Source organism: Giraffa tippelskirchi, chromosome 1 (genome assembly GCF_054371585.1).
Source record: "Giraffa tippelskirchi isolate mGirTip1 chromosome 1, T2T-mGirTip1v1.2.pri, whole genome shotgun sequence".
NCBI lineage: Eukaryota > Metazoa > Chordata > Mammalia > Artiodactyla > Giraffidae > Giraffa > Giraffa tippelskirchi.
This window is the reverse complement of record NC_137275.1, coordinates 76358417-76385639: the sequence shown is the minus strand read 5'-3', so window position 1 is coordinate 76385639 and position 27223 is coordinate 76358417. Positions and strand designations below refer to the sequence as shown.

At 34.6% G+C, this 27223-nt stretch overlaps 1 protein-coding gene across 5 annotated transcripts in view; it reads right to left on the bottom strand.

The window, feature by feature from the left end:
• The window catches only part of CCSER1 (coiled-coil serine rich protein 1), a 1336256-nt gene that overhangs the window by 1147904 nt on the left and 161129 nt on the right, over positions 1 to 27223 (bottom strand). For all 5 annotated transcript variants that reach the window (XM_081594745.1, XM_081594754.1, XM_081594785.1 and 2 more), the window contains exon 3: positions 26780 to 26964. In XM_081594745.1, the coding sequence (XP_081450871.1) occupies positions 26780 to 26964 (185 nt within the window). The remainder of the gene's footprint in view (positions 1 to 26779; positions 26965 to 27223) is intronic.

Genomic DNA, 27223 nt, shown 5'->3' with positions numbered 1-27223 from the left:
TAATTTTCAAAACTACTATGTGAAATATGCATTGAAAACAGTATTTTTGAGCTCAGAGTTGTGAAAATACAAGAGAATTCAGTACCTTGTTTTATCGAGCTTTTCTGATTCAAGTTCTATTTTCCTTCCACTTAATCTCATTTTCTGGACCATGTTATCTAATGTATTGCATTTTATAACACTGTATCAAGAAATCATCTATTATGTGTTCACTTTTGATTCTAGACTTGAAGTCACCCTTTGATGGCCCTTAATAAATATGAGTTATTGCTGTTAATGATGAATGAAAGAGAAGGATTTATTACTGAGGGTGTTTAAAATAAATCTTATACAAAAATAATAGCTTCCAAGTTTAGTTTTATCAATGTGTTTTTTCACATATTGGATTTACATTAGCAAAGTGTACACGGACACATCAGCAGCAAAAATGACCACTTTCCTGACAAAATGAGCAAAAGTAAACTTCTATACTCAATACCTACACTCAAAAACATAAATCTAAGACACATGTCCTCAAGGATAGGGACAGGGTGTTGTAATTCTTCTTGCATAATGATAAGGCCAATAGGAATTTTTTTTTTTAAATTTTGAAGTCTTAACAGGCTATTTCCATTATTATTTAAAACCAATATTTCAAATTAACTCTAATAATAGAGATGAAAACTGGTTGAGATTAAACAATATTCTATGAATTGAGCAATATTCAATTCAAAGAATTGTTAGCTCAATTTGGTCACATGTATTTTTACTCATTTTATATTTTCTTATGACACATAGAATACTAAGTTTGGAATCTGAAATATAATCCCACAATGTCTATTATCTTAAACAGAAATCTTTAACCAAATCTATACAACTAAAATAAATAATTATATTGTCTCTTTGGTCCTTTGTCAGTAAATTAATCAAGCTAACAGACAAAGTAATCTTTCTGTAGAAGTTCTCATAGTTGAGTCAAAAATAGGAAATAATAGTTTTTCAACTTCAAGAAATTTGAGGGTCTAACATTCAGAAAAAAGCTTTAATAATCTTAATTATCATTCTCTATTCAGTGTCCAGAGGGATTTATGCTATTTGTGAATGGATATTACATCTTTTTAAAGATTTTTTTCCTAAAAAAGACTATAAATGGAATAGAGAAAATAGTGAGGCTTCTGAATATTGAAAGAAGAGGTTTTAAGCCCCCTTATTTTTTAAAAGTGCCATAAATAATGTTTAAGAAGCTTTAAATATCTGAAGGACTAGAAGTGTATGTTGCATCAGAGAGCTAGATAATAAAGTTAAAGGAAGGCAGGATTCTGTTCAATAGGAGAAAATTTTAATGACTACAGCCATTTAATGAAAGTGCAACAAAAGAGCTCTTTAGTGAGAATTTTTCTAGAAATAATTATAAACACAGAATAGTATTTTCCACGTGCAAAGTGATTATGCAATCCATGATACATAATAAACTCCCAATAAATATTAACATCACTTTTCCTATCCTTAAATATAAACTAATTTATTGAACAAATATTTGCTTTGATAAGAATTAAAAAAGGGGGAAAATATTATAAAATGTTTATGGAAATTATAGGTGAAATAGTCAACAACCGCCTATAGTTTTAGGCATCTCAAAAAAATTATCTAAATATTTCCTAATAATATTCAAACATAATTTTATGATCTGCAAGCTTATATATAATCACTGCTTCTTCTTTCTTTACAGAAATGGTTGTTTACAATTTTAACCTACTCATCATTAATTAATCAAACTGGTGTCTCAGTTCACTTCTTGAAGTCTTTTAGAAAATAAGTGTGGCATTTCCCTTAGTATCAATTAAAAACCCTATGTGACAGCTAATTTTTCTTTCTTAATCATGACATATCATCTTGATTAGAAGAGAATCTTGTAATCAGCTCAGATAGATTCTATCTCTGGCCCCTTGTCCCTTCATGTCCATCACACTTAGCAAAACGATGGACTCTGAAGAAAGTGGCCAATTCCAGGATGAACACACAGAAAACAAACCAAAAACCCTGTTAATTGCAAAGCAATCAGAGTAGCAAGCCCTATGCTCACAACCACCACTGCACATGAATAAGATTTTGTGTTTCTATAAACTCGTATTGTCTTGTATCACCTTTCATACTACCCTGAGTGCAGAGTTACTTGGACATCTTACAGGTTGACAGTTTGGTCAGTGACTACAAAGAAAATGGCTTGGATAGAAAAATGGGATGTTTGTAAATTAGACTGTGTGACTTTGGCAACTAATAAATTATGATATTTTATAGTAAAGTATAATTATATTCTTTGTAATGTAAGAAAGGTAAATTGTTGAGTAAAGGAAAACAGCCTAAATAGGCATAAATCAGTGTTCTTCTAAGAATATCTTTATTGCTATGTTCCACCAGAGGTTTAATTGATAGGTTTAGAATCATTTAGTAATTATTTACTAATGGCAAGGTTTTTAACTATACAATTTCACAATTGTTAGAATCAAACAAATATAAAATGTAATAAATATATAATTGAATAAATAAAATGAAACTTTGACTAAATGCTAAGAGAATAGTTTTAATTTAGCAGCAGTATCTCAAACAAATAGGAAAATAAAAGTTTACATCAAAACTCAACAAAAAGCAATATGTTATTTTACATTTGTACAGTAATAAAAAAAAAAGCACTGCCATTTTTCCATGTAAGGTACTAATCACTATAAACTATAGCTACCTACTGAATTCATTTAAAGCATTTAAAATTAGGTAAACAGTAATTCTAAACAGCATATATTTTTATGCTATTATCCTACTTAAAACCGTAGTGGCTCCCAAACTCCTACAAAATTCTTATTATCTTAATGCCTGACTCTCCCTGATTGAGCTCTTCCCTATCTTCTGTCCATAGTCACTGTAAGATCTCAGTTCTTTTCCAGCACCTCTGCCTTACAGGAAAGCTTCATACATTAATGCAATTACTTATGAATTGTTCCACATCTAAATTGCTGTTTTTTTGAGCTTGCCATGGGGTAATGAATGTGTTAAAAATCATTATCTAAAACTAAGACACAGTCGGGTAGATGACTGCAACTGAAGCATTATTTAACTGAGAACTACTGAATTCTGTATATAATATCACTGTTTGATTTTGCTACCTTTACTAATTAATGGTTCTGACTTGGTGAAATTACATGGCAACTTGTAGATCTGTATCCAACTGAGATACATATACTTTTGTCTGGTAATGGATGACTGCCTTGCAGAGCATTTGCCGGTTTTATATTCAATCTTGCAATATTAATCTAACATTCTTTTATTAAATTGCCATAAATATCTAATTCCTCAAGTGCTCTCTGAACCAATTTACCATTATGCAGTCTCTCTTAAGTAAATCTTTGATTTTTCTCCAATCTGTATTTGTATAAAGTCATATTTTAAGCTTTTGAAAATTATACCTTGACAGTTTTGGAGAACCCACTGAGACATCCAAGTGGACTCATATGCTAGAGTCAATTAAACTATATTGCTGGAGACATCACTTCACAATCTATTTAAGTCCAGGCAGGTTCCTTCTTGGCTCCCAAAGTGACTTTCCAAGTGGAAGTTGTGTTTTACTTTTGCTGACTTTCTACTTTTCTATGTTTTCTTTCTTTCTTCTGATTTGCATGGATTTGCTTGTTTTTGCTTCTGAAAAAGTAAGTCTGTTACTCTGTCTGTTCCTTGTCAAACTTCTGGTTATGGCTGCATCCCTTTCCACAATCAAGTCTCAAGACTGTCGAGTCTGTTTCTGATCTCAAACCACTAAGCCAGTTACCTTTGTGTAATTAAGTAAGTACCCTATGGCTTCAGCTGTGATCTACAGTCAGAGGGTGAACTAGTGAGTGAGCAGTGGGTCTAAGTAGGCCTTAATCACATGGCCAGTAATATATGTGTCTACATGAGCATGATTTTACATACCATAAATTCTCTGTCTGTGGGATATATAATGTAATGGGCTAATGATGATAATCTCATCTTGATCAGATGTGGGACAAAGAGAATCTATATTATTTTGTTACTGTTCTCTGTCTTCTGACTACTGGGGAGCTCAAATTAATTAAGTTTTTGTACCCAATGAAAAGGAAAACAACTCTTAAAGACCTCAGTTCAGTTTAGTCACTCAGTCATGTCCAACTCTGCAACCCCATGGACTACAGTATGCCAGCCTTCCCTGATCATCACCAATTCCCATAGCTTGCTCAAACTTACGTCTATTGAGTTGGTGATGCCATCCAACCATCTCATCCTCTGTTGTCCCCTTCTTATCCTGCCTTCAATCCTTCCCAGCATCAGGGGCTTTTTCCAATGAGTCATTTCTTTGCATCAGGTGGCCAAAGTATTGGCGTTTCAGCTTCACTCAGCATCAGTCCTTCCAATGAACATTTAGGACTGACTACCTTTAGGATAGACTAGGTTTGATCTCCTTACAGTCCAAGGGACTCTCAAAAGTCTTCTCCAACACCACAGTTCAAAAGCATCAATTCTTTGGCGCCCAGTCTTCGTTATGGTCCAACTCTCACATCCATGCATGACTACTGGAAAAACCATAGCTTTGACTAGATGTACCTCTGTCAGCAAAGTAATGTCTCTGCTTTTTAATATGCTTAAAGATCTAGATATTCACAAACCAAAACAAGGTTTTCAAAAAATACAGTCATAGAGTCTCTTGGAAAGAACTATAAATTTAACATAATTTTATAGTTAAAGCTATAGTAACAAATTTAGCTACTTTCTGGACACACAGAGAATTTACCAAATTTTGGAGATCTTAGAAGAAAATTCACCAAATTTATAGGTACTAGAAGTGAAATTTCACAGAAAGGCTTCTGTGGTGGCTTAGTCAGTAAAGAATCTGCCTCCAATGCAAGAGACTCAGATTCGACCCCAGGGTCAAGGAGATCCCCTGGAGAAGGAAATGGCAACCCACTCCAGTATTCTTGCCTGGAAAATCCCACAGACAGAGGAGCCTGTTGGGCTACGTCTACGGGGTCACAAGAGTCAGACATGACGTAGCAACTAAACTACCACCACCAAAAGTGAAATTTCATGGAAAGGCAGGCTTAGTTTCCCAGTCTCAGGATTGAAGAGCTTTTATTACCAGTGGCCACTTGCTGGTCAGGATCCAGCCTGTTGGTTTTTTTTAATTTGATTTATTTTTGGTTGAGCTAGGTCTTTATTGCTGTGCACAGGCTTTCTCTAGTTGCAGCGAGCAGGGGCTACTCTGTAGTTTTGGTGTGCAGGCTTCTCACTATAGTGGCTTCTCTTGCTGCAGAGCACAGTCTCTAGAATGCTTCAGTAGTTGTGACAAGTAGGCTCAACAGTTGGGGCTTGCAGACACAGCTGACTCATGGCATGTGCAATCTTTCCAGACCAGGGATCCACCAGCATCCAATTCATTGCAAGGTGGATCCTTAACCACCAGACCACCAGGGAAGCCCAGAGAGCTTTTAAAAGATCCATCCCTATGTTTCTGAATGGCATTTCCAGACAGTATAGTTACTCAATACATTATGCTCAAGGAGGCACACACAATCAATCAATATTAATTAGCCCAAATGTAAATAAGTAGTACATAATAGAAAATAATAGACTTTTTTCTGAGATCAATAATCTTATAAATATTTTAATATATGTAATAGACATAGTTATATTTATCATATGGTAATATATTATAATGTTTGTTTAATCAAAGGAGACTGGACAGCAAAAGTAGGATTACAAGAGATATCTGGAGTAACAGGAAAGTCTGGCCTTGGAGTAAAAAATGAAGAAGGGCAAAGACTAACAGAGTTTTTGCCAGAAGAATGCACTTGTCATAGGAAATACCCTCTTCAAACAAGACAAGAGAGGACTCTACACATACACATCACCAGGTGGGAAATACAGAAATCAGATTGATCATATTCTTTGCAGCCAAAGATGGAGACAATTTTACAGTTAGCAAAAGCAAGACTGGCAGCGGAATATGACTCAGATCATTAACTCCTTACTGCAAAATTCAGACTTAAATTGAAGAAAGTAGGGAAAACCAATAGACCATTCAGGTATGACCTAAATCAAATGCCTTATAATTATACAGTGGAAGTGACAAACAGATTCAAGGGATGAGATCTAATAGATAAGAGTGCCTGAAGAACTATGGATGGAGGTCCGAAACACTGTATAGGAGGGGGTAATCAAAAACATCCCCAAGAAAAAGATATGCAAAAAGGCAAAATGGTTGTCTGAGAAGGCCTTACAAATAGCTGAGAAAAGATGAGAAGCATAAAGCAAAGGAGAAAAGGAAAGGTATAGCCACCTGAATGCAGAGTTCCAAAGAATAGCAAGGAGAAATAAGAAAGCCTTCTTAAGTGTAACGATGCAAAAAATAAAGGAAAACAATAGAATGGGAAAGACTAGAGATCTCTTCAAGAAAATTAGAGATAACAAGCAACATTTCATGCAAAGATGGGCACAATAAAGGACAGAAATGGTATGGGCCTAAAAGAAGCAGAAGATACTAAGAAGAGGTGGCAAGAATACACAGAAGAACTATACAACAAAGATCTTATGACCCAGAAAACCATGATGATGTGATTCCTCACCTACAGCCAGACATGCTGGAATGTGAAGTCAAGTGGGCCTTAGGGAAGAATCACTATGAACAAAGCTAGTGGAGGTGACGGAATTCCAGCTGAGCTATTTCAAATCCTAAAACATGACGCTGTGAAAGTGCTGCACTCAATATGCCAGCAAAATTGGAAAACTGAGCACTGGCCACAGGACTGGAAGAGGTCAGTTTTCATTCCAATCCCAAAGAAAGGCAATGCCAAAGAATGTTCAAACTACTGCACAATTGCACTCATCTCACACACTAGCAAAGTAATGCTCAAAATTCTCCAAACCAGGCTTCAACAGTTTGTGAACTGAGACCTTCCAGATGTACAAGCTGGATTTAGAAAACACAGAAGCAGCAGAGATCAAATTGCCAACATCCACTGGATCAAAGAAAAAGCAAGAGAATTCCAGAAAAACAGCTACTTTTGCTTTATTGACTACACGAAAGCCTTTGACTGTGTGGATCACAACAAACTAGAAAATTCTTAAAGAGATGGGAATACCAGATTACCTTACCTGCCACCTGAGAAATCTGTATGCACATCAAGAAGCAACAGTTAGAACTGGACACAGAACAATGGACTGGTTCAAAATTGGGAAAGGAGTACGTCAAGGCTATATATTGTCACCCTGCTTATTTAACTTACATGGAGAGTACATCATGCAAAATGCAGTACTGGATGAAACTCAAGCTGGAATCAACACTGCTTGGAGAAAGATCAATAACCTCAGATATGCAGATGACACCACCTTTATGGCAGAAAGCGAAGAGTAAGTAAAGAGCCCTTGATGAAAGTGAAAGAGGAGAGTGAAAAAGCTGGCTTAGAACTCAATGTTCAAAAATATGAAGATCATGGCATCTAGTCCCTTCATTTCATGGCAAATAGATGGGGAAACAATTAAAATGTTGAAAGACTTTAGTTTCTCAGGCCTCAAAATTACTGTGGATGATGACTGCGGTCATGAAATTAAGATGCTTGCTCTTTGAAAGAAAAGCTATGACCCATCTAGACAGCATACTAAAAGGCAAAGATATCACTTTGCCACAAAGGTCCATAAGTCAAAACTATAGTTTTTCCAGTAGTCATGTACAATGTGAGAATTGGCCCATAGAGAAGGCTGAGTGCTAAAGAATTGATGCCTTCGAACTGTGGTGTTTGAAAAGACTCTTGAGTCCCTTGGACTGCATGGTGATCAAACCAGTAAATTCTAAAGGAAATCAACCCCAAATATTAATTGGAAGGAATGATGCTGAAGCTGAAGCTCCAATACTTTGGCCACCTGTTGGGAAGAGCTGACTCACTGGAAAAGACCCTGATGCTCAGAAAGATTGGAGGCAGGAGAAGGGGACAGCAGAGGATGAGATGGTTGGATGGCATCAGCAACTCAATGGACATGAGTTTAGCAAACTCAGGGAGATAGTGAAGGATAGAGAAGCCTGGCATGCTGCAGTCCATGGAGTAGCAAAGCATTGGACACAACTAAATGACTAAACAACAATCAACAACAATACAGTAATGATATAATAATCTTTCAAAAATATTTTTAGGAGATGAAAGAAAAAATATCCAAATATTAAAATCTTGTGTATCTTGCCAGTGTGAGGCTCACAGATGATTTAATTCTTGAGGAGACTGCCCTGCTTTTGATTTTGCTATTTGCTATTTATTAAGGGTTCAGACCTTGTGAAGTTACATGTTAACTTTTATATTTATGTCCAGTAGAGATACAAATGTTTTCAATATGGTAGAAAAGATCACCCTAAATATCACAGCTTCAGTTCAGTTCAGTCGCTCAGTCATGTCCGACTCTTTGCGACCCCATGAATCAACAGCACGCCAGGCCTCCCTGTCCATCACCAACTCCCGGAGTTTACCCAAATTCATGTCCATCGAGTCGATGATGCCATCCAGCCATCTCATCCTCTGTTGTCCCCTTCTCCTCCTGCCTCCAATCCTTCCCAGCATCAGGGTCTTTTCCAGCGAGTCAACACTTCACATGAGGTGGCCAAAGTACTGGAGTTTCAGCTTCAACATCAGTCCTTCCAATGAACACCCAGGACTGATCTCCTTTAGGATGGACTGGTTGGATCTCCTTGCAGTCCAAGGGACTCTCAAGAGTCTCCTACAACACCACAGTTCAAAAGCATCAATTCTTCGGCGCTCAGCTTTCTTCACCGTCCAACTCTCACATCCATACATGACCACTGGGAAAACAATAGCCTTGACTAGACGGACCTTTGTTGGCAAAAGAATGTCTCTGCTTTTTAATATGCTGTCTAGGTTGGTCTTAAGTTTCCTTCCAAGGAGTGTCTTTTAATTTCATGGCTGCAATCACCATCTGCAGTGATTTCAGAGCCCAAAAAAATAAAGTCTGACACTGTTTCCCCATCTATATCCCATGAAGTGATGGGGCCAGATGCCATGGTCTTAGTTTTCTGAATGTTGAGCTTTAAGCCAACTTTTTCACTCTCCTCTTTCACTTTCATCAAGAGGCTTTTTAGTTCCTCTTCACTTTTTGCCATAAGGGTTGTGTCATCTGCATATCTGAGGTTATTGATATTTCTCCTGGCAATCTTGCCCAGCTTGTGCTTCTTTCAGCCCAGCGTTTTTCATGATGTACTCCGCATATAAGTTAAACAAGCAGGGTAACAACATATAGCCTTGACATATGCCTTTTCCTATTTGGAACCAGTCTATTGTTCCATGTCCAGTTCTAACTGTTGTTTCCTGACCTGCATACAGGTTTCTCAAGAGACCATACAAAACATTAATCAGTTTTATAATCAAACTAATAGTCTTACTCTAGTATTTACTAAACTTCCTAATAATATTATCATGCCTCTCAATATTCTTTGAACAAAATTTTATTTTTATTGCTTCCTCTACTAATTACTTTATATAAATCTTTAACATGTGCATAAGTCATATTTTCAACTCTTAAAAATTATACTTTTACAGCAACTACTCTTATTTGGAGACACCACCTACTATATAAAACCTTTTGTTACCACTCCCTCTTTTGTGTCACTACTCTCCCACCCTGATACTAGTGACTTAAAAGTTGTATAACATAATTATACATGTTTCTTCTGTTATCTTTTGCTACATCCTAAGATTTACAGCAACCTAGACTCTTTTTGATGTTTTTATTGAATCTCTAGGACTTAACCAAATCTAGTACTTAAATGATAACTAATAAACAAACTGAATAAATGAATATAATAGTACATAAATTTATTTATCTTATTTATTACAAAAGATCAACTCAACCCAAAATAAAATTTAACATATATTTCAATATAGGGTTTAGTAGTAAACCATTAATGGTCAATTAGTTTCTCTTGAAATTACTGTGGGATAGGTAGATAACCTGAAATTCATAATACCAATGTATAGTACAATAGTATTCAATAAAATATTTCCAGTTCCAGAGCCAGAAGCTCCGTCAGACACACAAAGTTCTTGCTAAAAGCTGGCCCTCTTCTATGAACTTCTTACTCAATGTTACACTATTCAAAACTAGATATTTATGAGTGGATTCCTTAAAGTAAATTCAGGAGCCACCTTGAAGGAGCTCCTTCAGATCTACTCTAGAATAATTTGCACATCAAAAATAAATAATAATTATAATGGATTATAACCTGTTGAATAAACAGTAACCCATGATTGTGATGATGATTCATGAATACATACATAACACACATATGTACATATATGCATTTTTACCTGAACAGAGGAAAAGGGAAAAGACATTTGTATAGTAGAATGTAACTAATAAATATGGAGGAGGTGAAAGAGCTATATAATCATTACCATCTAAGTAGCATAGGAAAAATAATTTGGGAAGTAATCAATGGATACTAAAGCTTCTGGGTAAAAAAATGGTATAAAACAATATTTATTAATACATAGCTTTCAGAGTATGTTTTCAGAGAGTACTTATTAATTAGCAAGGGGAATTATAGCAACTCTACAATGGTGAAACCTAGTAAATGCAACCTTTACCAAGGGATCAAATGTAATATCACCAGTCATGATACAAACTGACATCATATACTTCCTGATAGGATCCACTAAGAACACAAATACTACACATGTAAGTTTTCCTGCCAAAAACTGCATAAGCTGAACCTAACAGTGAAATGCCAGACAAATATGAATTAGAGAACATTCTACAAAAAAAAAAAAAAAAAACTGTCATGAGTGTTAATGGCATGTGAGATAAAGAATGGTGAGGAACTACCCCAGATTAAGAGAGGGTAAAGTTACCCTACAGCTAAACATAACACATGATTCTGGATTGGAACCTGTTGTGTTGTGGTGTTGTTTTTCTTTTTTTAATGAAACAATTAGGAAAAATCGAATGTGGATTTATGTTAAATAAGATAATGTGTCAAGGTTAAAATTTCTAATTTTGGTACTTAATCTGATATATATAAGAATATCCTTATTCTTAGAAAATACATGCTGAAGTATTTAAGAATAAAGGGTCATGATGTATAAAATAACTCTCATATGCTTTAGGAAGATGATATAAATGACATATGTGCCTACATATTAGAGATAATAAGAAAGAGAGAGGAAAAAGGTAAAAATTTAAAGACTGATGAATTTATATAAAGGATGTAAGGGAATTTTTTGCATAATTCTTCTAACTTTCCTGTAAATATGAAGTTGTTATAAAATAAAAACATAATGTATTTAGTAAAATTAAACTGACTTGTTATAACCTAGTTGATGCTGGTTTTGTATAGTCTCAAAGTAAATTTGGTTCCTTTTATCTTTTTAAGTAAAAGAGTCACATGAGGGAATAGTAAAAGAAGCAATATATAGCTTACCTGCTCTCTTAAATCTGATACTATTGATACACAATAAAATTTTGCTAGTTTAGCCATATTTTCATTTTTAAGAAGAGGTAAACAAACAGGGAAAGAAAGAAGAAAAGACAGAGAGGAAGACAGCTCATTCTACTCATCTGAGTTTTACTTCCTACAATTTCTGTTTTTTGGATATGGCATTTTATGCAAAGAGATTTTTCTGAACAAAGATGTGCTATAACCTTGAAAAGTAAGACAAAAATGAAAACTGTTTTACAATTCTTTAAATACACAATGACTAACCCAGTTGCTGGCCAAGGTAGATAGCCCACAGTGTTCTTGCTTAAAGAAATAATTTGGGTTCATACTACCTAAATCTTCTCTGTCTCACCAATAACTAAAAGCTAATTATAGCCCTCCTTCAGTATCTAAGGGGGACTGCTTCCAACCTGCCTTGGACACCATAATTCACAGATACTCAAATTGCTTATATAATAAAGCACAGTATTTGCATACCACCTACCCAGATCCTCCCAAACACTTTAAATCATTTCTGTGCTGTGCTTAATCGCTCAGTCGTGTCTGATTCTTTGCAACGCCATGAACTGCAACCTGCCAGGCACCTCTGTCCATGGGGATTCTCCAGGCAAGAATACTGGAGTGGGTTGCCATGCCCTCCTCCAGGGGATCTTCCCAACTCAGGGATGGAACCCATGTCTCCCGCATTACGACAGATTCTTTACCATCAGAGCCACTAAATTATGCATCATATCTAGAGCTCCTCTGGCTGCTCAGTCAGTAAAGAATCTGCCTTTGATCTGCAATGTAGGAGACTCAGGTTCTATCCCTGGATAGGGAAGATCCCCTGGAGAAAGGAATGGCTAAATTACAATGTAAATACTATGTAAATAATTGCCAGTGCCCAGCAAATTCAACAGTCTTTGGAATTTTCTGGAATCTTAAAAAATATATTTTATCCAATCGGTTGAATCCATGAATGCGGAACTTGTGGATATGAAGGATCGCTGTACACCCCCTTATTTCTATTTTTCTGAGCTGTTAGTAGGCTGCTTACTGTTTGATACATTACTAAGACCTGGAACAGATTCCAGAACTAGTCATTTCCTACCTCTTCTAGGTAGTTGTCCTTGTGAGTAAGGAATCTGTCTTTTTGGAATGTAAGAATTCAATGACCCTCACAGGAAACCTAGATTTTTTTTTTTTAATGAAAGATTTTCTTTTTAATATCACATAACTCAGCTGCCACAAGTAAGTTATGGCGACCTCCTCTTGGCTGCCATCCCCTTCAAAACAGTGTGTAATACATACCCAGGGTACACAGCTAGCACTGGGTTCAACTGAAAATTCACTTTGCTTGCCCATTAAGTCCACATAATAGAATTATCTTTTGCATTTTTCTTCAATTTGGGCTGCTTCTTTACCCTTAGCAATTTTATTGTGGTTTTATTAATGTGGTCCTGTTTCAGAGAAGAAAAAGAAAAAATATTTCTAATGAAGTTTTTATCTATTGCTTTAGTAAAATAGGTTTGCTTATTGAACCAGAATAATTTGCTTTTTATGGCAAAATGATTCTTATTTTTAAATGAATATAGGAATTTTTAGCAAAGTCACAGTGTCAATAATCAGAAAATCACTTTACGTTGTTGTTTTAATAGAGCAAAAAGCAATTTCCGTGAAAACTATTTGTATGGTCAGCAGTTCTGATTTCCTTAAAATTACCTAATAGTCTACTTATAACACCAAGCACAGAATCATAAAACGCCAAAGACATTACCATCCTTTATGTTTGACCCCACTGCACTGAATCAAAACATACAAAACAAAACTATATACTGAACAACAGTGGCTATCTTTGAACTTCTTTAGTCAACAGACCTTACAGGCTTCCAGCCGTGTAATAGTAAGTTCCCTTCAAGCAACTATAGTATCACTTTATAAAACTTAATAGAGTCCCAACTCTCTTTTGTCATGCAGGATTTCCTAGAGAGATGAACGCAACTGGAGAAAAGCATGCATTAATAGTTCCTTTCTCTTATTCTAAATGTAAGCCCAGCATCTCTACTTAGTTCTTTTTTCTCAGCTATAGCAGCTTCCAGCGGACTGCTGGGTCAAGTTAAATCTTTAGGATCAGTGTACCCTGGCACCCACTCGACTCAGCAATAATTTCTACTTTCGTTATTATTATTAAAAAATAAAAGGGACAGTGAACCCTTTTATCACTGTGATTCATGAACCATAGCTAGATGGCTGATCTTCTTTTCATTTGAAATCACTATTTGTATTAATGTACCCACATTTCTTTGGAATATAAATCTACTGAAGGCAACAGCATGCTGAGATATACTGTCTCATTCCAACCAGCACCTAATACATCATATGAACTATCTGACAGCTGGTTACTCCTCTCCCTGTTCAAATTCATGCAGTTCAAATATTCAAGCTGGGTAGATGTATTCTTCCAGTAGAAAAAAGAAAGACAAAAGCAAAAACTTGAGTGTGTCATAAAAGTTTCTCTCACAAATGGTTAGGGATCTTATCTCAGAACAGAATGATACCACTAGTAAATACACTATAGCTCAAAATTTATATTTAAAGTAAAATAAGTTACTCTGTAATTCACTGTTCAACATTATTTTTTTATTCTGGAAGTCACTATTACTCTTTTTGATAATATTAACTTGAGATTTAACAGAAGATACTTTTAAATTAAGTAATTTATTGGGGCATTATGTGAGTGTTCACATAAATGTCTACAATGTTTAAACTTTTTTATCTAAGAAGAAAAAGGATGCAAATTAAGTTTCTTTGTAAACAGCCAAGACACTTGGCTGATGGCAGATGCTTTTTTCCTAATATCACAATCAGAAAATAATTTCTGGAGTAAACGTTCTAATTAAAAATAGTAAAATACGCAAATCTTGAGTGTACGTCTCAGTTTTTTCTAAGCCATATAAATTGATTTTGAAAAATGTAAGAATTTCTGAAAAATAAATGAGAAATCAGGTAAATAGTAGGCTACCTTTATAAAGCATTAACTTATATATTAATATTACTTGAATTTTTAAGGATTATTTTTGTTGTGGCTTAAAGGAGCCCACTCAACTTACTGTCATAAGAACTTTAAATGTGAGTTTGGCTCTTAAAATGTTTTCCTTTCTAAGTGGATACGGGAAAAGGAAATGCTATTTTATTTCAGTTTCTGGCTTCAACTCATGATATTAATAAATAAGTGCCATTTTCATTAGTACAGTACTTTAGATTTTATAAAGCCTTTTCACATAAAATATAGTATTTGATCCTTAAAACAACCGATGAGGTGGGTAGAAAAAATCTTTCACTTACTATTATTAAGTGAAAGATATGAGGCTAGAATTTGGTGTCCTTTCCCCATGACTTCTTCCTTTTATCACACCATCCTTGCTTATTTAAAAAATTAAAAAGTCATACTTAAATGACATGAAAAGAACTCCTATTTTGTAAATTTGTCTACTTTGACCATGTTCATGTGTTAGAAGAAACAATTTGCCTTTGGTTCTTAAGCAATATGATTTTATTCCAGACAAGTTTTGCAAAGAGAAAACAAAATAGCACATTCTTATAAGACACTAAATGCTAGAAGGCACTAAGGACATTCGGGTGAAAAAAGTGTGTAAAAGCAAGAAAATATTATAAAACTGTTTAAGAATTTATTAATTTACTACATTTTATTACATTATTACTCTTTTTATAATTTGGGGAACTAAAGGTATTTCATAGATTTTCTTCCCTTCTGAAGTCATGCTGAAAACTCCAACCTCCCCTTTGAGCACACACAATGTATGCAACAAATTCCTCTTGGACTACAGCCAGCTTGAAACACAATCCACAGGAAGCTCCGAAGGAGACAAAGCAGAAAAAGCAGTGAAAGACAAGAGAGTAAAACAGGAGTGGGCTATGCGTGGTGCTCTCCTAGTTGCCAAGTGTCAAATGTATGTTGTCTGCACAATGCACAAAACTTCTGCCAACTTACTGCTGTCAGTTTGAAAATAAAACAAAACCAAAAAAAGCATATTGTGAGTGACAGTAGGGAGGGTAGACTTAATTACTGAAACATATTACATGGACTCTCAAAAGAAGGTGCTAGTTTAAATGACATAATTGCTGCTTCTCCAATATGACCTTAGAAACAGAAGGGAAGGATTGAGAATCGTTGTATAAAAACTGAAATAGGATAGTAGCATAGATAGGGAGAAAGGGACAGTAGCCATAAACTATGAGAGCAAAAGTCAATTCTCTGCATTTTTTTCCAGATCCACTCCAAAGTTTCAGTCCTTGGATATTTAGCAACTTTCCTTATGCAAATAACTTTTTCACAAACCTCTCATTTTATTGCCATAAGTCTAATACACTGTGATTTTCAATGCATCTGTTTGACCATATGAAATACAACTTTCAGTTACAAGGTAAGTTCTGGGAATGTAGTATACAGCATGAATACTATAATTAAAAAGAAAAACAATGAGAAATTTTGTATTGATTGGCTCTTTCTCTGTTAATGAGACAATTATATACATCTAACAATCCAAACTCTATCCAACAGTCTGGGCCAGTGCTTCCCAGATGTACAAATGAGCTGGGAAGGTGGGTTGGTATTCCAGACCTCTTCCTGCTTCACTTGTGGCTCTTGACACCTGATAAAAGTTCTGATTCGTGTTGAGTCTCTCTTGACAAAAAACATTCTTTGTGTTTCTCAGTGAAGCATAAACTAATCAGTGGATAATGTTGAAGACAACCAGCCAAGCATTAAAAGCATAATTTTGTAAAGGAATTACAAATGTATACAATAAAGAGCCTAAAGGATGGAATGAAATAAAGGCACTTGGGTTGTTGCCAGTTGAATGGACCAGGCTAAGAACAGAAGATATTAAAAAAGGAGGAATTTCAGAGCAAACTTTTAGAACTAGAGTGAAATGAACACTGAATTAAATTATAAAAGTGATAAAATGACAGCTACTCTAAATTAAGAATGACTAAACAAAAATATCATCACATAGGAAAAGTGTGAAATGTATATGTTTGATTCATTAGTAAATCACACTTTCTTATTCTGAGTTGCAATACGACGGTTTCTGAAATAATTATAAACATTTGTCTTGATTGTTAAAAATTATTTGAAAAATAATATTAACATATTAAAATATATCTTTTCTATAAAGTGTTTATAATGCATTATATATAATTTTACTACAGTATTTTTCTTGACTTTCAAAGTCAAAACTTGTTTTGCTTTTTTAATTTATGAAAATTAATTTAATAGCTTGTATTTAAATTTCAAAATAATAGAATAATCCTAGGAAGAATAAACTTTTTTTCACTGTGTAACTAAAATAAGGTAAAAACTTCAAATGCCAATGACTATTCCCTCAGAAAATATAAGTTATTTTCCTCAAGGTCAATTACATGTTACAGACTATGCAGCTTTTTTCAGATGATCAAGATTTTGCAGGGACCTTGAGTCAATGAATATTCTTTCTCATGCTGTGAATGCTGTGTCAGCTCATGCGGTTACCTAAACAAGACATAAATAGTTTTCATCTTTCAGAAAACTGACATTGACTGATCCAATTAAAAATACAACTGCCATCTTCGCATTCTAATCCAAGATTGAAAGATAAACAACCGTAATTTTCCAATTTCTTAATTTCAGAGCGATATAAAGTTGTCACTGCATATGGTGACTGCAGCCATGAAATTAAAAGATGCTTGCTCCTTAGAAGGAAAACTATGACAAACTTAGACAGTGTATTAAAAAACAGAGACATTACTTTGCCAAAAAAGTCTGTACAGTCAAAGCTATAGTTTTTTCCAGTAGTCATGTATAGATGTGAGAGTTGAACCATAAAGAAGGCTAAGTGGGGAAGAATGGATGCTTTCAAACTGTGGTGTTGGAGAAGACTATTGAGAGTCCCTTGGACAGCAAGGAGATCAAACCAGTTAATCCTAAAGGAAATCAGTCCTGAATATTCATTGCAAGGACTGATGCTAAAGCTGCAGCTCCAATACTTAGGCCACCTGATGTGAACAGCCCACTCACTGGAAAAGACCCTGATGTTGGGAAAGCTTGAACGCAAAAGGATAAGAGGGCAGCAGAGGATGAGATGGTTAGATAGCATCATGGACACAACGGACATGAATTTGAGCAAACTCTGGAAAACAGTGAAGGACAGGGAAGCCTGGAGTACTGCAGTCCATGGGATCACAAAGCATCAGACACGACCTAGAGACTGAACAACAACATAAAGTGTCTAACAGTATCCCAGATATAGTGTGGTTAGAGAAAAAAATCTTTAATTTTCTTCTACTATTGGTCTTATTATTTCCTTTATAAATAATAATAGAAATATGTATTATTCTTAGTAAAGCTTTGAATATATTCTAGTATTGCTATTACTAAAATGTGATTGCTTATTGCTATGCCCTGAAGTTTGTGTACCCCCAAAAGTCTTATGTTGAAATTCTAATTCCTAAAGATGATGGTATTAGAATGGGGGCCTTTGGGAGGTGCTAAGTCATGAGGGTAGATTCTTCATGAATAGGATTAGTGTCTGCATAAAAGAAGCTCCAGAGAGATCCCAACTCCTTCCATCAGACACAGCAAGAAAGTGCTGGCTACAAATCAGGAACCATGCTCCCACTTTGATCTTGGACTTCCCACTCTCCAGGACTGTGGTAAATAAATTTCTGTCATTTATAAGCTACCCAGTCTGTGATATTTTGTTACAGCAGCCTGAACAAACTAGTAAATTTGAATAATGTAATCACAGAGGGAAAAATTAGGTGCTTTGCACATTTTCATGTGAACTGTATGAAGAGAAACGATAATAATTAGGATACTGCAATTACTTACAACTGCTGTTAAAGCATTTGAAAATGAAGTGATTTTTCTCTCTGAATATGTTATTAATAGCATTGTGCATCAAATATACAAATTATAACAGGTTCAAAAAAAAAATTACTCATCCCAAAAGCTAAAGTGAAAACACCAAAAAAAAAAAAAAAAAAAGAATGGAATATTTTACCCCAGTCTTTTTTTTAAAGGCAATTCTGAATCTACAAGATTATAAGAAAAGGAGATGGAATAAATAATATATGTAGGTAATATATATTAATTAAAAAATTTGTGGTAAAATTCACATAATTAAAACAAACCTTTTTAACCATATTTAACTGTACAGTTCAGTGGCACTAAGTACATTTACATTGCTGTGCAACTCTCACGATCATCCATCTCCCTAATTTTTCCCTTTCCTTAACCAAAATTCTGACCCCATTAAACACTAAGTCTTCATACCCTCTCCATCTCCCAACCCTCATAGACATATTAGACTTGGAAGTTGTATTTATTTAATAGGTTCTCAATAATATCACAAACAATTGACTATTTCTTGCCCTCTTTGTAAGGCCAGTGCATAACTACTGGACTGATAGGATCCTAAGAGTCATTCTATAAGGTTGATAATCCTAAATGAATGATGTTTCTACAGGAATAATATCAAAGTTGATACGGTCTTGATCAAGTACTTAGTATCAAAACCCAGAGTTTTATCAAACAGTGTCTCATAGAAACATCTGTACATCTGCATAAATTAAGAATATAAAAAAAAATGCACAAGCATACCACACACAGTGATTGTACTAAAGGCCTTAATTCATATCTATAGTATCTATATCACAACCTAATTAGAAAGTTTACCTTTAATTCACCAACACTTATTGTATACCAGGCACTTTTAAGCGCTATAAAAAATGCTAATATATACAAAATGTCTTCCATTTAAAAGACTGAATGAAATCAAATAATAAAATGAGACATATTCAAATAACTATGTAGTGAATGCCAAAGACAACTTAGAAAGACATTGATAGGAAAAGCATAATTAGTAACTGGAAAAATCAATAAAGGCATTATGGATTAGGGCTATTAATCTAAAATTAATATACTACTTATCAACAAATTTAATTGCATGTGTAATGACTGATATTTATGATTCTCCTCCTTAAAATATATAAGGATTGAGGAGAATGATTTGTATGCCCCCATTTTCTTAAATAGATTAATGACTTCCTTTTCTCACTAACTGTCCCTGTAGCATGCAATGATGTTAGCTTTAATTTCATTTACAACGTTCCATGAATGCTGAGATCTTTAACTCTCAAAAAGCCATCAACATTTTTATGTATTTGAAAGTCTTATTTAAGATTTCAAGATTAAGAGGAGAAATTTCTTAAATCAAATCTTCTAATTATCTTTCATTTGTTCTTAATTTTGAGCCTGAACAACTTTCATGCCACAAAATGGAAATGTGAAAGTGCATATACTAAACAAGCCCAGGAAAGCAATTTTACCTAGTGGATAGTAGAGGTGGGATATTTTCAAACAGATTCTTTAAACAGTAATTTTGTACTTTCTTCCTTACTGTCCCAATACCTTCCAGAGTTTCTTCTCACCACTATCATTATCCTCAATGCTAGAAATTAGCCAGGGAGGCATGCATACAATTAATAGTGTCAATTTGTACACTGGGATACAGAAATTCATGTGGCCTTTTTTAATCCTTTTAATTTTTGATATCAATGGTCACCACCCAAATCAAGCATGCCCCTACCCATTCTGAATTTTAAGATGGTCAAAATGGTTAAATCTGTTGTATTGATAATATTAGGATAATGTCTCCCAATCTGGAACTACAAAATCCTCAAGGGCTGTCTCTTTCATCTTTGCATCTTCAAAGTAAAGTTCTGAGAACAAAGTATTACATTTTCAATAAACATTTATTGGAAGAAACTGTGAATGAATTGATCAATGGATAAATGAATATAGAAAACGCTAACAAAGGAGAAAACAGTAGGCCCCAGAAGAAAAGTGAATGCATAGTTAAGTGCTTGGCTATTTAACACAGGGTTTTATTAGTCTTAATCAACTATTGTCAATAATATTTAAATTCTAGATTTCAACATATAAAATAGAATTAAAAGAATTAAAATACTACATGAAATGCTGATGATATGCAAGTCACTACTTTTTTTCTCAACTGTAAGTCTGATCCATTCTTCTAGAGAAGAAGTTCTACAGTTCATGTTTTTACTATGCTATTCACAGTTTCTACACAAAGGCAGAAGGATGCCAAACTGCAAATGAGAGGAATTATGCTGTGTCAGAATAAAAGTGGCTGTAAGTGAACACTGTCAGAATCACTCAGCACAAATAGTTCAGGGCAACTTTGTGCACATTTGCTGAGTAATCTAAAACTAAGACAACTTTCCAAACCAGCTTTTACTGTAATAAAAACAAGTATTTCCAAATATAGTAGGATTCCCAAACCTGGAGTCAAGTAATTTAGATATATACAAGGCTTTTCAGTCAGGAAGAGAACACATCTCAGAAGACAAAACTTGTGGTTAGAATGAATCTTTAAATTCCAAGATATTTTCCTCTTTCTAAACCATAATGACAAACTCAGTGAGGCACAATTTGACTTTATGACCACAAATGCCTGTAAACAAAAAGGAGGGATGAGGTAAGCAGGAAATCTCAGTTAACTGAAAGAACTGAGATACAATATACTATTTGGGAAGATGATAATAGTGCCCCGATCCAATATCTGATCTACATCATCCAGACACATGGACGGATTATTCCCAGGTCCCTTTTGTGGCTAGTTGGGGCCAGGTGATTAGATTTGCTCAATGAATTGTGAAAGGAAATGAAGTCTCTCACAAGTAAAACATTTATTACTGGGACGAGGCCTCCAGAGATCTCTTTTTACCACAGTGAAAGGCAACGTTTGCAATGGCTGTTGCTTCAACAGCCTGGATATAGGAGGAGGAGATACCTAATGGAACTCCAGCATCTACCACAATGAACATGTAGCCTGAACAAGAAATAAATCTATATTATAAAGTCACTAGGATCTGGAGGTTATTTGCTCTTTATGTAGCCCAGCTTATCCTTTCTGATACACTCAGGCACTTTACTTTCTCTGTAATTCTAGGTACTATATATTGTTTAACACACACAAATCTATCCTCACATTAATCCTTTTTTCAGAAAAGGGTGATCTGGTAAATATTTAGAGTTAGACTTCACTGTGTAAAGTTTCTGGAGAAACCAAGACGAATCTTTATATTTAATCATTTATATACCATAATCTGGAGGAAGCTTTGAAAAAGAGAGAGTCTATTTCTAGAAAGATTATTTTTAAATGTTTGGACCGTCCTAAGGAAAGTATCAAGTAAGTTACTCAGAGGAAAATTAAGGGAAGTCTCTATTTAAATCAGTTTGAAGAAATATAATAAATTTGAATGTCTATCAAATTCTTGCAGATATGATTGATTTCTTGTAATAAATGTAAGCAAAGTCCAATTTCTTCTGACTCATTGATGTTCAAAGAGTTAACACATCCTGCCCTTTCCCTTTCATATTGTATATACCCAAACTGTACAAAAACACTAGCATTCTGGTCTCTTTCACTTGTTACCAATTAGGAAATATTTTTCATCATTCAGAGGAACATTCAGCATCTTAAAAACAGATCCATACCCATCAGTAGAATTAAACCTTCTTGATAATAGCCAGGACATGGAAGCAACCTAGATGTCCATCAGCAGATGAATGGATAAGGAAGCTGTGGTACATATACACAATGGAATATTACTCAGCCATTAAAAAGAATACATTTGAATCAGTTCTAATAAGGTGGATGAAACTGGAGCCCATTATACAGAGTGAAGCCAGAAAGAAAAACGCCAATACAGTATACTAACACATATATATGGAATTTGAAAGATGGTAATGATAACCCTATATGCGAGACAGAAAAAGGCACAGATGCATAGAACAGTCTTTTTGGACTCTGTGGGAGAAGGTGAGGGTGGGACGATCTGAGAGAATAGCATTGAAACACGTATGAAACAGAAGGCCAGTCTAGGTTCGATGCATGAGACAAGTGCTCAGGGCTGGTGCAATGGGATGACCCAGAGGGATAGGATGGAGAGGGAGGTGAGAGGGGGGTTCAGGATGGGGAACACATGTAAACCCATGGCTGATTCATGTTAATGTATGGCAAAAACCATGACAATATTGTAAAGTAATTAGCCTCCAACCAAAAAAAATAAATTAATAAAAAAAAAATAAAATAAACCTTCTTGAAATACATGAAGTACTCCAGCACCTTCTAAGTATAAATAGCTTCTTTTGTGACAAAGTTCTTTTTTGGATATTTCTCATCTGATACTGTCCATCAACATATTCAGAAATATTACCACATGTTAAATCCAGAGTAAATACTAAATTTTGTTTCTTTTTTGCATCCCTTACAGACAATTGTAGTCTATACTTAGAGCAAGCATAGGTTGCCTTACAGGTGTTAACTTCATTATACAGAAATAACACAAGAAAGATGAAAAATTAAATTTAAATCTATCCCATTCCCCTCAAAGCATGCAGAATTTATAGTTAAGAGAGCAAGGATCCAAATCTAAATTCTATCTCTGCCACTTACTGGGTTTCTGAACAAGTTGCTTATCTTCTTACTGCCTTAGTTTCCTTTTTTGCAAAATGTGTTCAATAACAAATTCACTCAGTTCATAATATTGTGAGAATGGAATGTGATAATATAGGTGAAGCATTAAGAATATTCCCTTTGTTGAAATAAGTATTAAAAATACATGTTACTACTATTTTTCTAAAAGGAAAGAATAACTGAGCCATGGTGCATTCTCAAATACATATAATCACCTGAATTATTTTGGAAGAGGAATATAGAAAATGTATGCTATTTTTCACACATAAAGCTATAATTTCCTAAATATATGTCACTTGTTTCACATATAGCTAAAATTACCTTAAAAAAAAATCCTAGCATTCCTTCCTTATATTGCTACAAGTTAAATAATACAATTTATGCACGTTAAATTAACTATTAAACTATAAATTAAACATTGACACATTATTGCAAAGTCCTAATAAATAGAGTCATAAAGTAATTTTGATACATTTAATGTGCAAATTCCAGTGTGTCAGTATTTATTTCAACAAATCTTACCTGTGAATTCAGTGAACACGCACAATGGTTTAATCAAGTTTCTGTCCAATCCTCACAGCTTTTCCCCTATCATGACAATGGTGTAATCCTGCCATCTAGTGGAGAATCTGCATCACTGCAGGTACACTTTTTGAAAATTTATTAAAAAACCTCAAATAAAATAACAAAATCTTATTTTTACATTTGACATTTAAAATTTTAAACCTTGAAAGTATATCTGAGAAGAATAATGATTTTGTGGTGTTACAAGGACAATTATATAAAGGCATCAACAGCACGAAAAACGTGATATAAAAAGAATACATAAAAGGCCCAACTTTGGGCAATGGTAATAAACAGTGCACACTCATTAATATAAATGCATCTCTATATAGGGATAATAGAAATCTTGTGGGGAAAAATGTTTTGCAATAATTCACTAGCCATAAATTTTAATGCTGCATCAAATGGAAATCTATTTTAACATGTTCTTGTCTTTAGACAAAAAAATCAATTGCAATATTGCAATAATAATATAATATTTTCAATGCAAATGACAAAGATGCAATATAAAATAATTTGATGTATCTATATACACAAATATAAATACACACATAATCATTTTTTACCATAATAGTAATAAGAAACCCATTACTGTCTGTTGTTTTGTAGTTACGGATCTGTAAAATCTGGCCAAGCCTGGCCTCATGGCTGGAACCTCTAACTTCAAGCACAATGGCTTTGCTATCACTCAGTTTGCCTCAGTAACTTACTGCTTCTTCACATTGCAGTCCTCAATGATGACCTAATATTTTCATTTGAAACATAATTATCTAAAATATATACAGATATAAGTGATTTAGTTTCGAGCATTTTTCTCATATATCCATCAGTAAGTAGGTAGATAGATCTCTTTTAAACACTGTTAAACACTAGAAATCAAAAACACCACTGAGAAAGGACACATTTGTGACAAAGGGAGCAAAGTGAATGCAAAAGGCAAGCTCATCCCATGTGAGACCTGTGGCCTCACAGACCTTCTCGGCTGCAGTTCACTTGTCATCTTTTTCACCTTAGCTGTATCCTGTGCTGTGAGGGAGCTAATACAATTATCTCTAACACATTTCAGCTCACAAGTCCAAGCTTGCACTCTACCCTCCTACACACATCCCATTTCCACCCTCATGTGCAGGCTTCTACAGTTTATACCAGGAATCTGGAGTCTCAGTCACCCAGAATGTGTTAAAGCTTTGGACTGGCATATCACCTTGACCCTCAAAGATCTTTACCCTATGTGGAAGGGGAACTATATTAGGAAAGGGCAAAGTAGAATCCAGTAAAGGGTCTGAGAGCACTAGCATAGGTGTGGTTTAAACAGGACATTTTTTAGGTGGCTAGAGGGTGAAGAAATAGTGTGAAATGATGATGTCAGAGGGTGTCCTTGTAATCAGCATTTTTCTTAGCTTGCATATCACAGGGTCTTGTTCGAGAATAAAAATATCATATTTTCCATGGAAGTAAGGAAGACAGGTTTTAAGGGTCGCTATCCTGCTGTGCTTCTATTTGTCCTGAGAGTCTCATGTGAAAATTTAGCCTTTCTGACTTATAACAACAATCATGCAGACCAAGTTTCCCTTCAAAACATAGACTCTTCAATAAGTGGTGCTGGGAAAACTGGAAAGATACATGTAGAAAAATGAAATTAAAACATTCTCTAACACCACATACAAATATAAACTCAAAATCGATTAAAGATCTACATGTAAGACCAGATACTATAAAACTCCTAGAGTTAAATAGGCAGAGTACTCTTTGACATACATTGCAGAAATATCTTTTTGGATCTGCCTCCTAGAGTAATGGAAATAAAAACAAAAATAAACAAATGGAACCTAATTAAATTTTAAAACTTTTGCACAGACAGTGTTTTGCACAGTCAGTTGTGTCCAACTCTTTGCAACCCCATGGACTGTCTATGGAATTCTCCAGCCAAGAATACTGGGATGGGTTGCCATTCCCTTCTTCAGAGGATCTTCCCGATCCAGGGATCAAACCCAAGTCTCTGTAGGCAGATTCTTCACTCTCTGAGCCACCAGGGAAGGAAACCATAGACAAAACAAAAAAGAAACCTACAGACTGGGAAAAAATATTTGCATATGATGATATAGACAAGGGATTATTTTCCCAAACATACAAAGAGTTCATATGGATGGCCAAGAGGCACATAAAAAGATGCTCAACATCAATAATTATTAGAGAAACATATATCAAAACCACAATGAGATATCATCACATACTGGTCAGAATGGTCATCATTAAAAAGTCTACAAATAGTAATTGCCAGAGAAGGTGTGGAGAAAAGGAAAGCCTCCTACACTGTAGGTGGGAATGTAAGTTGGTACAGCCACTATGGAAAATTGTATGGAGGTTCCTCAGAAAATTAAAACTAAAAATACCATATGACACAGCAATTCCACTCCCGGGCATACATCCAGAGAAAATTTCAATTCAAAAAGATACATGCACACCAATGTTCATAGCAGCGCAATTTATGATAGCCAAGACACGGAAGCAACCGAAAGGTTTTCCATTGACAGATAAATAAATAAAGAAGATGCGGGGTGTGTGTGTGTGTGCATACATACATGTAATAGAATATTACTCAGCCATAAAAAATTAAATAAGTCCATTTGCAGCAACATGGATATATCTTGGGATTATCATGTTAAGTGAATGAAGTCAGATAGAGAAAGACAAATATCATATGATATCACTTATATGTATAATCTAAAAAAAATTACATAAATGAACTTATTTACAAAACAGAAAAGGACCCACAGACATAGAATACAAACTTACGGTTACCAAAGGAGAAAGTGGTATAGAGGAGATAAATTAGGCATTCTGGATTAACATACCCCCAATACTATATGTAAAGTATATAAATAAGGATCTACTGTATAGTACAGTAAACTATATTCAATATGTTGTAATAATCTATAATGGAAAAAAATCTGAAAAAGTGTGTGTGTGTGTGTGTGTGTGTGTGTGTATAACTGAATCACCTTGCTATGTACCTGAAACTAACATTACTTTGTAAACTAACCATATTTCAATTTTTAAAAATGGTTTAAAAAAAGAAACACAACAAAAATATGAGATGTCTATTCTTCAGTCTGTTTTCATTTTGCAAGAGGCATGAACATGCCAGTAATATATGGGATTATTTTATTATACACAAGCATAGGTATATACTTACCATGCTGTTCATTTTTGAAGACGATGAACTTGCTCTTTGCTTCCTTAGACTATTAACTTCTTCTACATTTCCATCTTTTGGTTTCAAAATCATCCTGCTACTTCCTGCAGTCCCTTCTGATGAGGATCGCAGTCGCCTCTCTATAAATCTTCCTTCACGGTATGGACTGAGGCTACTTGCAAGAACTATTTAAACATAAATAAATAAAAATTAATATAAATGCTTAAATGTAATTTTTATAAAAGTTCCACTGAAAGCAAAAGGGAATCTCTTAGTGCCATTCAATAATTCTCAATCACAGAAAACTTTTTGAATCAGTAGTGGTAGTTTACTTAATTATGTAATCACTTTGTAGCCCCCATATTTTGGAGTCATCCTTGGCTTCTTCATACCTCACATAAATCATATTAACAAATCCTGTTATTATCACCTTCAAATCATATA